The sequence below is a fragment of the Amphiprion ocellaris genome, chromosome 18 (assembly GCF_022539595.1).
Source record: "Amphiprion ocellaris isolate individual 3 ecotype Okinawa chromosome 18, ASM2253959v1, whole genome shotgun sequence".
NCBI classification, from domain to species: Eukaryota; Metazoa; Chordata; class Actinopteri; family Pomacentridae; genus Amphiprion; species Amphiprion ocellaris.
This window is the reverse complement of record NC_072783.1, coordinates 4,358,016-4,371,640: the sequence shown is the minus strand read 5'-3', so window position 1 is coordinate 4,371,640 and position 13,625 is coordinate 4,358,016. Positions and strand designations below refer to the sequence as shown.

The window sequence follows — 13,625 nt, the reverse complement described above, 5'->3', positions numbered from 1 at the left end:
GGGAGTGCATATTGCATGAGTGAGCACACGGAGCCGCAGAGGGCAGGATTAAATACCCCGTCTCTCTCCTGACACCTCACATGTTTGTTGTGGTGCAGAGGCTCTCAGTTCCTCCGGGTTTTTCCCTTCATTATCAAAGGCTCGCTCATCCAGCGAGATACAAGATAGACGCTCTGCAGGGAGAAGTGGAAGTCTGTGGGAAGAGGCTGCAGAGGGTCGACCAGATCGATGTGGAGGTCAACCGATCAATCAGTCCTCTGCAGAGGTTCATCTGGAATCATGTCTGGAGGAAGGCCGAAGCGAAAGGAAACACAAAACGACAAAAACAAGAAAGAAACCCACAAAAAAACAACAAAAACAAGACAAAATATTATAAAAATGAGACAAAATGACAAAAACGAGACACAGAATGACAAAAGTGAGATAAACAGCACAAAACAAAACAAAAAAAGAAAGAATTAGATAAAAAAGCTAGAAAGCAACAAAAAATGGACAAATGACTGAAATGAGATAAAAAAAATGACAAAGGCAAGAAACAACAACAAAATAGATAAAAAAGACAAAAACAACAAAAACAAGGCAAAAATTACAAAAACGAGACACAAAACGACAAAAACGAGACACAAAATGACAAAAGTGAGATAAACAGCACAAAACAAAACAAAAAAAGAAAGAATTAGATAAAGTTAGAAAGCAACAAAAAAATGGACAAATGACTGAAATGAGACAAAACATGACAAAGGCAAGAAACATAACAACAAAATAGATAAAAAAGACAAAAAAAACAAACACATGACAAAATATTACAAAAATAAGACACAAAACGACGAAAACGAGGAACAAAATGAGATGGAAGCGACATGATGTGAAGGAATCTGCCTCCGCGAACGTAGAATAATAATAAGATGGAAGGAAAATGCGATCACGTGATGTACGGAGATCGTGCACCAACACACCGGTGACATGTTCTGAGATGGCGGGTTTTTTTTTTCTAAAGCATCCGAGCGACGTCCTAAATCTGAATCCACGCACAGAAACCGATCTGTCAGTCTGTCAAATCAGGAAAAAAAAGAATCAAAGCTTCGCTCCGAACACGTGTCAGCGAACGCATCACGGAGACGCTGGCATTCTCGCCTGAAGGAGGTGTCATCGAACCGCCGACGCGTGACGCCGGACGATCACAGACGATCAATATTCATAGCGGATCATCTCGAACATGTCATGGATGCTGGTTAGAGAGCGATTACCTACAAATGCATTCTGTTGTTTCCATCAGGCTGCAGCATCAATCTGAGCTGCCAATAAACCCCAATAAACCCATATTACTTTCATTATGAGCTAATTGGCAATTCTTTGGGTTTAATTGAAAGAAATAAATAGTTTTTCTTCCATCGGTGGTCTAAAAATCAATTCCAGTAAAACAAAACTGAGAAAAAAAGCAGGAATAAGTGAACGTTTGGCTGTTTTACTCGATAAATTAATCGATAATTATAGGTTTTCTGGATTTATTTTCTCTCCACAATATAATAATCAGTAAATCATTTCAGCGTTAATTCATATAAAAAGGCTGTTTATTGCCTGAATGGTTTAATTTCAATCATCAAATCAGCTAAAGTGGAAAAGACAAGTTTATTTACTGTAATTTATGATTATAAATTAAAAGCTGAATGCAGAATTTAATGGCTGTAGAGTAATATAATGACAACATCCACTTTTTAGATTGATTCCCTATAAGTCTTGCTGTTATTTTGTAATTCTGTCTGAAACGGGTCAGAAATATCTTCAGAAAGTGTTTAAAAAAGGTTTAAATTATGGGTAAAAGTCAAACTGAAGTAATCGTGGACACTAGAAATGGCAAAAAAAACAAAGATCTGTGATTAGAGGAGGTAAAGACGGTAAGAAGATCAAGTGATGGAAACCTGATAATAATAATGTTTTTCTGCAATTTATATATACTTTTCTGTGCAATATAGATAGAATCTGTGTAATATTGTTATTTCTATTTATGGACAAATCAGTGCTATACCACTGATATGTGCAATTTTGGTATTTTCCCACATTTACAGGAGTAGTTTTTGAGCAACATCTGAATATCCACACATGCAAGAATCCGTACTTACAGATATTTTTCATTTACTTTGTATTTTTCTACTAATATTCCCAACACATTTGCACTTCCTCTGCTGCTTCACCACTGCAAATTTCCAAATTTCCCTCCCGTTCCTTTTCTGATCTTACCTAAAAAGCAGTTTCTCATTTGGTATAACCTGGCAAAGACATCCAAAATAGTGTTTTGCTTGTTTAAACAGATCAGATCTGACTGAGTTTTTTGGTACTGATTTACAACTGTTTCTTTTAATGCACTCAAACAAGAAGTGGTCTGTTGCTAATTTCATTAAAATTATAGACTCTGCAATGTGTGAAGTAATGTGAAACAGAAAGGTTGCCAAGTGTCTGCATGCTCCTACTTCTGGTGACACAAGAGCAGAAGATGCTCAACAGCTAAACTGAACCTTCAGGTGGATATAAGATCAGATCAGTTCCTTTAGTCTCCTGCAAGACACCCAAACTCTAAGTTGTTCCCGACGCATATGAGAAGGACAAAGCTAATTTCAAAACCAAACACAGCAAAGAGACCCGGCCTCACAATGAGGACAAATCTGCATTTTAATAGTGTTTTTAATTGAATACAAGGAGCCTAAAACTCAGAATGTGAAATGAAGCTGAGTTCTCCTCGTCGTACCTTTACCGGAGCTGCGTGGGTGAAAACTCAGGCAGACGTTCACCCTCTGAGATGCAGAACAACGCTAGTCATACAAGATTACATCGGCTCCTGGATAACTTTGAGCAGAGTCGGAGCTGCTCTAGTCTCAGAGGTTTTTCTTACGCAGCAGGAGAAGCAGCGCTGGTGAATCTTAATGCAAACATGACTCGGGCCTCGAAACCAGAAGAAGCTCCTGGTTTCATTTCAAGACGATATCAGGTTCAGTCTGACAGACGTTTGCAATCAGGAGCCATATTATTATCATCAAATACTAGAAAAGGATATTTGTGAATGGAGTTAGTTTGAATTCAAGAGATATTCAGGGAAAGTAAAAAGAAGAAGTCAGTGGTAAATCATAAATTCAGAATTCTGAGTAGCATCACTTCCAGTATTAGCATCAGATTTCTGTTGACAGTAGAACACTTTATGTGCAGTACATATTTTAAATGTTTTTTTTGACATAAAAGTTCTATTTTTGAGTCACAGAATGAATTGAAGGTTAGATTGTTCTGAATTTGTTTGGCTGTTGTACTTCTTTTCCTATTTGTGTGACAGTAGGAATAGACCAATTATCAGCCTGTCCAGTCATCGCGGCACTTATTTATTTGGCACTTATCGGTAAATTGTTGACGGATTAGTGATAAATGTGCTACATCAGGTCTGACCAACCTCCTCTCTCTGTCTTTCATAACTCTGTGGAATCAGAAATGTCTCTCCAGCTTCAAACCAGGAAATTAGCTTCTCCAACAGTGGCTAATGCTATGCTAACGGCTAGCGGCTAAGTTAGCAGGCAGCCACAGATTAACCTGAAACAGAGTCTGGAAAACAATAACTAATAAAGCTTTAAGATCTGGACCTTAGTGGGCAATGAAAGTGATAAAACAGAGAAAGATTAAGAAAATAGAGAAGAACAGCAGGAGATAAACTGATCAATCTCAGTCAAGAACGTCCTGATTTAATCACCTGTTTCTATTTTATATATTCAGCTACAGTCATTTTTATTAATGAAGAAGTCTAGTTATGAATGACAGGTTCTCTGCTATCACATGCTGTTAAAACACCACATTTAACCCAAATCCTAAATCAACCAAAATCCAGCAAATTTCACTGGATTTTGGTTGATGGTTTTGTGAATGTTCCTCAAGAAAATATTAGAAGTTTTACTGATATATATGGACTCACTTTAGATATTTTTAGGATTTTTTTTGCAAGATTTTTACTAATTTTTTGAAATTATTTACAAGAATTTTCTTGCCAAATTTGGGGAATTTTTAAAAAAATAATAAAACTTTTAAGGGAAACTTTCAAGGAATTATTGGAATTTTCTTCCCGACGTTTTTTCAAATTTTCAGAAATTTGGGGAATTTTTCTGCTGAATTTTTGGACTTTTTTTCAGACAAGGAAACAATATTTTTTGGTTCCTGTAAATGAAGACGAGGAGGATTAATGGATATCAGTCCCAAATATTCTCAAGCACCAATAATCTCTATCAGTATCGGCCCTGGTAAACCCATATCAGTCGATCCCTAAAACTGATCGGCTGATACACAGCGTTTTTTGAGGTTTAAATGTTTATCTCAGACCTCCATGCAGCCACACTGACCTTCTGCAGGAACAGGACGATCCTCTGGACCATCTCGGCTCGCTGCTCCTCCAGGCTGAACAGCGTTCTCGGCGTCCGGATGAAGACCTTCGTTTTGCCGTAAGCGACATCGTGGTCGAAGCCGCAGCCCTTCAGGAGCTTCTTCACTGCGTCTTTGTCCGACGGCATGTCGTGGTTTGGCCACGTGAACTCTGAGATCATCTTGTATCTGGAAGGACGATAAAGTGGTCGTAGTATGAGGAAATGCAGAAGCTAATTATAACACAGAATATAAAGTTGTTTAAAGTGTCGATCACTGCAGGAAAGATCAAGAAAAATCTGAAAAAATGAAAAACAACTCAAGAAGAGCTCGAGGAACACGACCAAGAGCTCAAGGCGTTGAGCAAACCTGTGAAAATCCCAATGTGATCGATTGTTTTGGCCACTTTATAACTTCTGTTGAACCCTTTATTACTCACTGTTGGGTCATTTCTTACTGCAGTAAAAAGTCCTGCACCTCTATGGAAACAGCACAATTATGACTAGAAGCAGAGAGAACTCAGAAATGCCAGGAATAAGACCATAAATGATAAAAAAAGAACACTTTTCCTCACAGGTGTAAATGCACATCAACTGGAGAAAGATGCTTCACTATACTGACTGGATCTTTAACAACTCTGCATACTGTTCTTGAGCCACATTGCATCTATTTTATTGATAAAATATGTTTTATTTTGCTCTCAATGTCCTTAATTTGTTTCTATACCCATCTCTTATTTAATTTTGTGTAAACACTGCCTGCAGTTCAGCTGAATTCCCATAAAAGTTGCGCTGAAAAGTGCAGAATATTGTTGCTTATTTAACAGAACTTGGTGGAAAAGGTTTCTTTTTTGGTGCTTTCTAAAATGAAGCATGTACAATAAAGTCATTCTGAGAAAATATCCTAATTTTAAGCTGAGATTTGGGTAAATTATCTCAACCGCACTGGTTCAAGGCCCATCGGAAAGTTGAAAATCTGGTGAATCTTTGTGTTTTTACAGATTTCGACTCAGATAAAAGGTGCGGTTTTGGTGATTCTGGCTTTTGATGTAGTTTTCATGAGGAAAAACTTCAATTTTTGATGTTTTTTTTTAAGCAGCGAGCCCTTTTAGCCAAAAAAAGAACACAAAAACCCACCTCTGTCTTCATATTGCGCTATATCTGCAGATCAAAGTATATCTGAGTCTTTGGCAGGTTTTAATCATTCAGAAACTGAGACTTTGCTCCCAGCAGGGTGCCGTGGAAATCATATAGTTTGGCACAAGAAAATGAGGATTAATTATCAGATATTCTATCCAATCACAGGAAGTAAGTGGTCAAATTATACTCTTAAGAGTCTTATTAGTGATATCATTAGCATGAAGCGAGCAACCTTAAAGGGAAGCTTTAAAGGTCTCATTTTCTTTAGTTTTAAAAACTTTAATATCTAATATTTAAAGATATTCCAGACCTGAAAAGGCTAGACTGAAGTTTTCTATATTTTGCACGTGTGCCAATAAACTTTTCACACATTGAAAACAACAGAGAAACCCAATGTTAATTGAAAATCTGGAGGTTTCTACGTTGTTCTCAGATGATTCTCTGCAGCTTCTACAATCCCCGGACGCTCGTGTCGTTTCTCAGCCAGGCCGCTGGCGAAACGGTGATGTAATGCAAAGTCTACATGCATCACTGAAGAGGACCGGAGTGGTAGAGATGTTACGTAAAAGACTCTGAGGATTAGCTAATCCTGCGTCCTCCCTGATGTCTGCAAGGTCAGTGGGTAAATGTGATAGATGGACAGTAAGAGCAGAGCCGCAACAACCGGCCGTTATTCAGTCAAATCCTGCAGAGATACTTGGTGATTTCTGGTTCAGAACCAAAAGTCTCATTACCAAAGTAGTAGCGTGTCGAGTTTAAACCTCATCCGTTACACAATAAACATGAGTGCAGTGAGTGGAACATGTGAGGGAAGCTTTCTGGGTGAGATAGAGTGATGTTGGTCCTCCACAGGGAACCAGAAGGTTTGAGACTCATCCGTCCATCTCTGAAGTTTATCCTTGAACTGACCTACATCGATTCTTTACTCTCCTTTTGTTATGAGGCCGAGGTAGAACATTCTTATGTCAGATCATGTGAGACTTCAGAACATCAGGATTACAGGTTTATCTAAGGCTGCACATGACAATTATTCACATTAAGTGGCTGTTTTGCTGCAAAATTGTGAAATATGCTCATTACAACTTCTAATAACTTCAGCTTCTGTCTTAAAACGTCTTCTTTTGCTGGGCCAGCAGTTCAAAACCAAAAGATTTTACATTTTAAACAAACAAAAGCAGCAGACAAGCAAATACAAAAACCTACAATCAAAGACTATTTGCATTTTTGTTTGATGGAACAACAGTAAAGATTCATTGATTATGTAAATGTCGACTCATAAATCAATTAATTAAGTCTAGAAACAGACACATAATATGGATTTTGTGTTTCAGTGAGTTGGTCAATAAATTACAAGAAATTGTAGAAATTCCTTCAATTATTAGAACACAGGAAGGTGAATTAATGTCATACTTTTGATACTTCAATGCAGTTTTTTAGGTTTTATACACGATTGTTCAAAAGTTCTTTCAAAAATAAGGAAGTTTCTGGGTGACCCTAAACTTTTGAACAGTCGTGTACATGAATTAAAGTTGCTTTATATTAGCTAAAGCTGTTGAATATTAGCTAAAGCTGTTCAATATTAGCTAAAGTTGTTCTATATTGGCTAAAGTTGTAGTTAAAGTTGCTCTAATTGAGTTATAGCTGACCTACACTACTGTTCAAAAGTTTGGGTTCACCCAGATAATTTTGTTTTCTATGAAAACTCCCACTTTTATTCATGTGCCAACATTACAAGCAGGAACTAAAGAAGCTGTTGCAAGTCCTGTGCCAGTAACAAAGCAATATTATCAGGAAAACTTTATTGCAGAATCAGAGCAAAGGTATTCATGATACTATAATTGAATGATTAATCGCCTAATAATTAATAGCAGAACTATGCCTCAAAATTAGGAAGCTTTGCAGCAAAAACGACATTTATTTAAAATCTCATTATCGCTGAAGGACACAGAGGAAAAACTAACCATGAAACCAGTAGCAGAAGATTTTATTATTACTTTTATTATTACCTGTAGGTCTTTATTTGGTTAAAAATTTAAATTAGTGCACTGCAGACAGAGAGAAGATCTACTTCAGCAAAGACAATGCAGATGTTCATTTAAGTTCAACAATTCTGTGTTTTATTTTTCAGCATAATTGAATTTAATTTTATTAGACACAAAAACTAAATTAATCAGCTGCTCTGCAGATGTTCCCATTGGTCACTGAAATACACGTATTTCTCATCCACTACTCATGAAGCTTAACATTACTGTGTACAGTTTATTATTACTAGATAATTATTTGCTGTCACTGAAGCTTAAGCAACATTTTTATGATGAAATTTGTTGGTAAAAGTGAATTTTATGGAGTACTTGACAGTGAGATCAGCTGAAAGTGATTAATATGAGAAATAACTAGTACTAGTACTTCAGAAGTACCTCAGAACTCTACTTGAGTACAGTAACTGTACTGGAAAAGTACTTAGTTACCACTGTGGATACACAGTTTCCTAAACTGTGGCTAACTTTACTTTTTGGGCAAATTTTACAACTTGAGTCTCATCTTTTCATTGCAATTTAAATATAATATAGTTTTTTTTTAATTTGTTGCTATTCATAGTAACTTAAAGACCATTTAATCACTTCTATTTTCTTACTAATTACTTCGAGTTTACCGTCATATTTTCTGCAACTACGTCATGCTCAGTACATACATAATTCAGAGGATCATTGTTGAAAATGTTTGTTTATTCAGATGTTTATTCATATTCATACTGGCCAAATACATCCGATTTTGTAATTTCAGTGTTGGTATTTGGCCTCAGACGTCCATTATTGCTGCTCTGCTCCAAACAAATTAGTGCTAATTGTGATGTAAACAGGTTTGAAACGTCAGGTGTTGCAGCTTGTGCATGAATAAAACACGAGATATTAAGACGAGCAGCGACTGGTTCTGGTTTGTTAATCTGCTGCACGAACACGGGATCATCTCTCTGTACATTTAAGCCTTTTTTTCATCAAAATCTCTGGTAATTGCAATCAAATCTGTGTGTTTTAATGCAGCTTTTAATCAAGGGACAAAATAATACACTTGAAAACGACAAGACTACTGTAAATAAAGGAGAAGAGGATGATTAGCTGAAAGATTAGATTAGCTGATTATTAATTTACAGCCAACATCCTTCAACTTTTACACATCTAACAGGACAAATACATCAAATTACAGACCATAATTATGGTTATTTTCCTCACTAGTCTGGCCGAGTTCATCTGCAGAGTCAAATTAATTTACTGAGATTAACTTACTTAGATCAAGGAGCAATTTGTGTTGAACTGAATGACTCGGTCTGTTGTTGTTCTAATGAGTTTTACTTTTATAGCATTCAAACTGGGCCTTCTGGCACTTATTAATCAACCTATTTAGATGCTGCTGATATTCAGAATTCAACATATTCAGTGTCAACATTCACATCTGTTGTTTCTCTGTGTTTTCTTATGGGTTTCGTGCAGATGTTTGACACTGATTTTGTTATTCTGCACTGGTTTAGATGGGTTTTTATGCTGTAACTGATCTAAAAAATGTCGCTCGTAGTTGTTTTCATCCTCACTCACGTTTGGATTTGTGTAGTTTGCTTTAACATCTGAAGATGACACAGTTTCTCAATAAAAACTTGTATCGATATGATTCCTTTGCATCTTATACTGAGGCAATGAGGGCTTCAAATGTTGATTTTTTCATTTAATTAAAGCACAAACTATCAGCTGTTAAAGCTGAGGAAACAGAAGGGAAAGTCTGATAATTGTCTCATGTTTTCAGTCATTTTACAAGCAAAAGCGTCAACTTTTCTATATATACTTTTACTATTTTTTGTTTTACTGACCAAAAAATATCTGCAAATGTCAAATATTCTCTGATTTCAGCTTCTCAAATACAAGAAATTGCTGCTTTTTGCTATATATGATATTGAATTGCAAGCATTTAGGCTTTGAACTGTTGTGTCGGATGCCATCATGGATGTTGGTGATTTGAAACCAACTGTTTACTGTTTTCTTACATTTTACCTGTAAAAAATGATCTGCAAATGTCAAATATTCTCAGATTTCATCTCCTTCAATCTGAAAGTTTGCTACTGTCTGCTATTAATGGTGGAAAATTGGTGCTATTATGGATTGAACTGTTGTCACGAGGGACTGTGGTGATTTGTAACAGGCATTTTTCACTGTTTTCTTACATTTTACCTGCAAAAAATTATCTGCACATGTCAAATATTCTCTGACTTTGGCTTCTTAAATTCGAGGATTTGCTGCTTTTTGCTATAGTGTCAGATGCCATCAGGGTTTCGGTGATTTGTAACATGCACTTTTCACTGTTTTATGACATTTTATGTGCAAAAAATGATCTGCAAATGTCAAATATTCTCTGATTCCAGCTCCTTAAATATGATAATTTGCTATTTTTTGTAATATATGGTAGTAAATTGAAGCTATTTGGGCTTTGAGCTGTTGTCACAAGGGACTGTGGTGATTGGTAAAAAGCACTTTTCAGTGTTTTCTGACATTATACCACCAAAAATTTACCCGCAGATTGATTGGCAAAGGTGTTTTCTGCCCCATAAATAATAAATAATTGCTCAATTTGAATTGGCTGAAGGGAAACTTTGACAACTGACGAATGCTTGCAGTCATTTTACAAGCAAATATACTCTCAGATTCAAATATGAGAATTTGCTGCTTTTTTGTAATATATGGTAGTAAATGCGAGCTTGTTTTATCACCACAAAATGACCCGCAGGTCAATCATTACAGGTGGTTTAAGCCCAACAAGTAAAACTCTCCACTGATTGTGTCGTACCTCTGCAGGAAGCGAGGGTAAGTCTGTCTGTTGGCGAAGCCGGCTCGACGCACTCGTACGTTCTCCAGCAGCCCCAGATATTCCACCTGATGACGGCAGCGCTCCTGCTCAAACAGCAGAGGAGACTTGACATCGTTGGGTTTGATGCAGCGAACGTAGTAGGGCTCCTGTAGAGGAAAGAGAGGTTAGCTGAGGGTTAGAAACAACAACAGGACATGGAATAAACAACATACAGTGTGTTTGTATTCACACTGACACCTCAGAGGGAACTAACAGGGATTTGTAGGAGTGTTTTTGGCATTCAGTGTTGCTGTTCTGGACTAATAAGTAGATAGCCCTAATTTATATACGGTTATAACAACGTTATGTCTCGGATATTTCTCCGATTTTAGTATTCTTCCATTTTTTTTAGAATGAAATACTAAAGCTACGGTAAAGTTTTAGCTCAGAAAAATAAAACAAACTTGTCTAAACTGTTAAATAGAGCCACAATTATTGATCGATTTTCCCCCAAAACAAACTGATAAACAATTTTCATCATATTTCAGCCTCCATACAAAGTTGCTCATTCTAGCTTCAAAACTGTGAGGATTTGCTGTTTTTCTGCCTCATAAATTGATTTTCTTTAGGCTTTGGACTGTTATTTGGACAAAAATAAATCTGCAGGCATCCCTTTAGGTTCCTGGGAATCGTAATAATGCATATGAGACACATGTTTATCTATTTTCTTCCAAGTCATCAACAAAACAATGAATCAATAATAGAGAACCCACATTGGTTACACTGATCTCTGCATTACTGCCTCTGAGATTCCTATTTTTGAGTCAGAAATGGTAAAAAAATTGGCTCATTTCTGCAAAAATATCACCATTTCCTCATATTATTGACTATTTCCACTAAAGACACTGAAACTGTGCCATGTTTGAACCAATATACTGACATAAACAACTCTTTTATGTGACTCCACTTCTGCTTGAGCCTTTAGAACTTTTGCTTTTCTTTTGCACACAGTTGTTTAAAGTCTGGCTGTTTTCTTTGAGTAGTACATATAGAGACTGAGCAGCAGAAGAAAAGAAAACCACTGCTGTATATTAGCAATGTGCCTTCATTACGGCATTCAAATAAACGCTTTTATTATTGAAATCCACACAACTGCACAGCCTTGAGTTTCATGTCATTTACCATCATTCACAGTCAGAATTCTCCCTTTTGTTTCCATAATTACTTTCCAAGAACGGAACAAAGCAGGCTTTAACCAATAACCTGGATATGGACACTGGATGTTTCTGAAATTGCTCGTCACCTTGCAGGCGAGGTTCTCCACCAGTGAGATCATGGAGTTTTTGAAGAGAGTCGCAGCCGTCAGCGGCCGTTTGGTGACTTCAGTGATGCTCAGTTTGCCTTCAGGCCACATCCTCTTCAGCACCGGGTTGGAACTGGACAGGAAGGAGGAAAGAAAAACACGAAAAACTGAATTTTATTAGTAGGCAAAAGAGTTACATGACTACTGAGCAAAAATAGAAAAAAATATGTATTTTGTCCAACTAAAATGCAGCAAAAAAATGAAACCTCTTTCTTTTTTAGCATTCTTTAGTGCATCTTTTCACATCCAAACAGGAGAATGAGCAAACGGTGAGATTATACATTTTAAAATATCTAATTATATTTGACCAGATGTCTGAACTGCAGAATTTGTGTTATAAAGGTTTCCTGAAGTCTTCTTGTAAAGCTACATTTATGCTCAGTGTTCCTCTCAAAAATGAGCCCGAACAAATGTCTTGAATACATATTTTAAATCCAGCTTTGTTTTCATTATTGTTTAATCGAGAGCGTTCTTCTTCCCTGTTGTTCCCTGCAGAGAGCCGTTTCTTGGATCGTTTCATCGCCTGTTGATGTGATGTAGTGTAAAAGTACTGCCAGGACTGTGTGTAACGTCACTGGGATGCATTTGTGTCTCTGTGCTCGTGCACGACGTGAATAAACCGGTATCAACGTAGAGAAAAACAGCTCTGCAGGGCGACGACACGAAGAAAAACTTTGGCAAGAATGCTTAACATACATGGGGTGATCAAAAAGTTGTGATGCTGTTTGTAGTGCACGTACACCGTGTCCTAAAAGTCCGTTCTCCTCAGAGAAACAAAGCTCAAAGACTGAATATACAACATAATCAATTTATTCAATAACCAGTATTTGCCCCTTTCACTTTGATCTCGGTTCCAGTCCTTTAGGCATGGAATGTACGAGGTTCTTGAGTGTGGATGGTTCTATCTTCCTCCACTAGAGATGAGCTGTTTCACGGTGGTCGGTGGTGGACTGGTAGAGATGCGACTGTTCAGGATTCCCGACAGTTTTCAATTGGGTTGAGGTCAGAGGAGTTTGGTGGCCGTTCCTCCTTAAAGACAGGTAGCTCAGAACACCATTACTGAGTCATAAAGGCAGTGTGAGCATGGGCATCATCTTGCATAAATACCAATTCTGAACGTCCTTTAAACATTTTCCGTTCAGTCACTGGCTCTGATTTTTTTCCTCCTTCCGCCAAAACAGGAAGTCGTATCTTTTCTAGAATGTTGTTGGTGTAACCTTGTGCATTAACAGTGGAACCTTGAGGCACTAGAAGCAGAGATAGACCCCTAAACCATACTGTGGGCATTGAATTTCACTGCTCAGAAGATGGTAGTGTTTCCAGATCATCTGTATAGATACGCCTGTGTTGGCCGCTGGGTGTCAGAAATAAGTAGAGAGGTCATTCATCAGTGAAGATCCAGTTCTGCCAGTCTTTTGGAGTCAGAGATACAGAGCCAGTCTCTTCTCCTTTTGCACTTTGGTGAGTCGTGGGGTACGTTGCCTCTTGTAAGCTTTCAGTCCCAGTGTTTCTGTTAAATAATGACACATAGTACTCGTAGAAAAAACTTCAAGATTTTTCAGCCTGAGTCACCGGCATGACTGGTGTCTTTTACCCTCGGCTTTTCTCATCAGATCCTTGGCTCTTCTAGTTAAGCCAGATGGACGTCCTTCAGTCTAAAGTCTAAAGTTTCTAACTGTAACATGTTTAAACTGTTAATTGTGGCATGTTTATGCACTGAGACTTCCAGGGAGCATTACATTAAGTGTTGCAGGAGCACCAGGAGCAGAGTGTCCCTGCACAAGGAGACTACTTTAAATAGTATTTAATGTAAATTTAACAAAGGGAGGGTTTTTGATCTTTCTAGACACAAATCTACCCTTCATACTCTCGGTCGATCAAGACAAAAAAAAGGTGTTAAAACATTT

General features: G+C 37.3%; 1 protein-coding gene across 2 annotated transcripts in view; it reads right to left on the bottom strand.

Annotated features, from left to right (window-relative positions):
• The window catches only part of myo1d (myosin 1D), a 173,418-nt gene that overhangs the window by 79,194 nt on the left and 80,599 nt on the right, over nucleotides 1-13,625 (bottom strand). For both annotated transcript variants that reach the window (XM_023288912.3, XM_055004369.1), the window contains 3 exons: nucleotides 11,659-11,791; nucleotides 10,356-10,522; nucleotides 4,368-4,575 (listed from right to left, as the gene is read on the bottom strand). In XM_023288912.3, coding sequence (XP_023144680.2) covers nucleotides 4,368-4,575; nucleotides 10,356-10,522; nucleotides 11,659-11,791 — 508 coding nt within the window. The remainder of the gene's footprint in view (nucleotides 1-4,367; nucleotides 4,576-10,355; nucleotides 10,523-11,658; nucleotides 11,792-13,625) is intronic.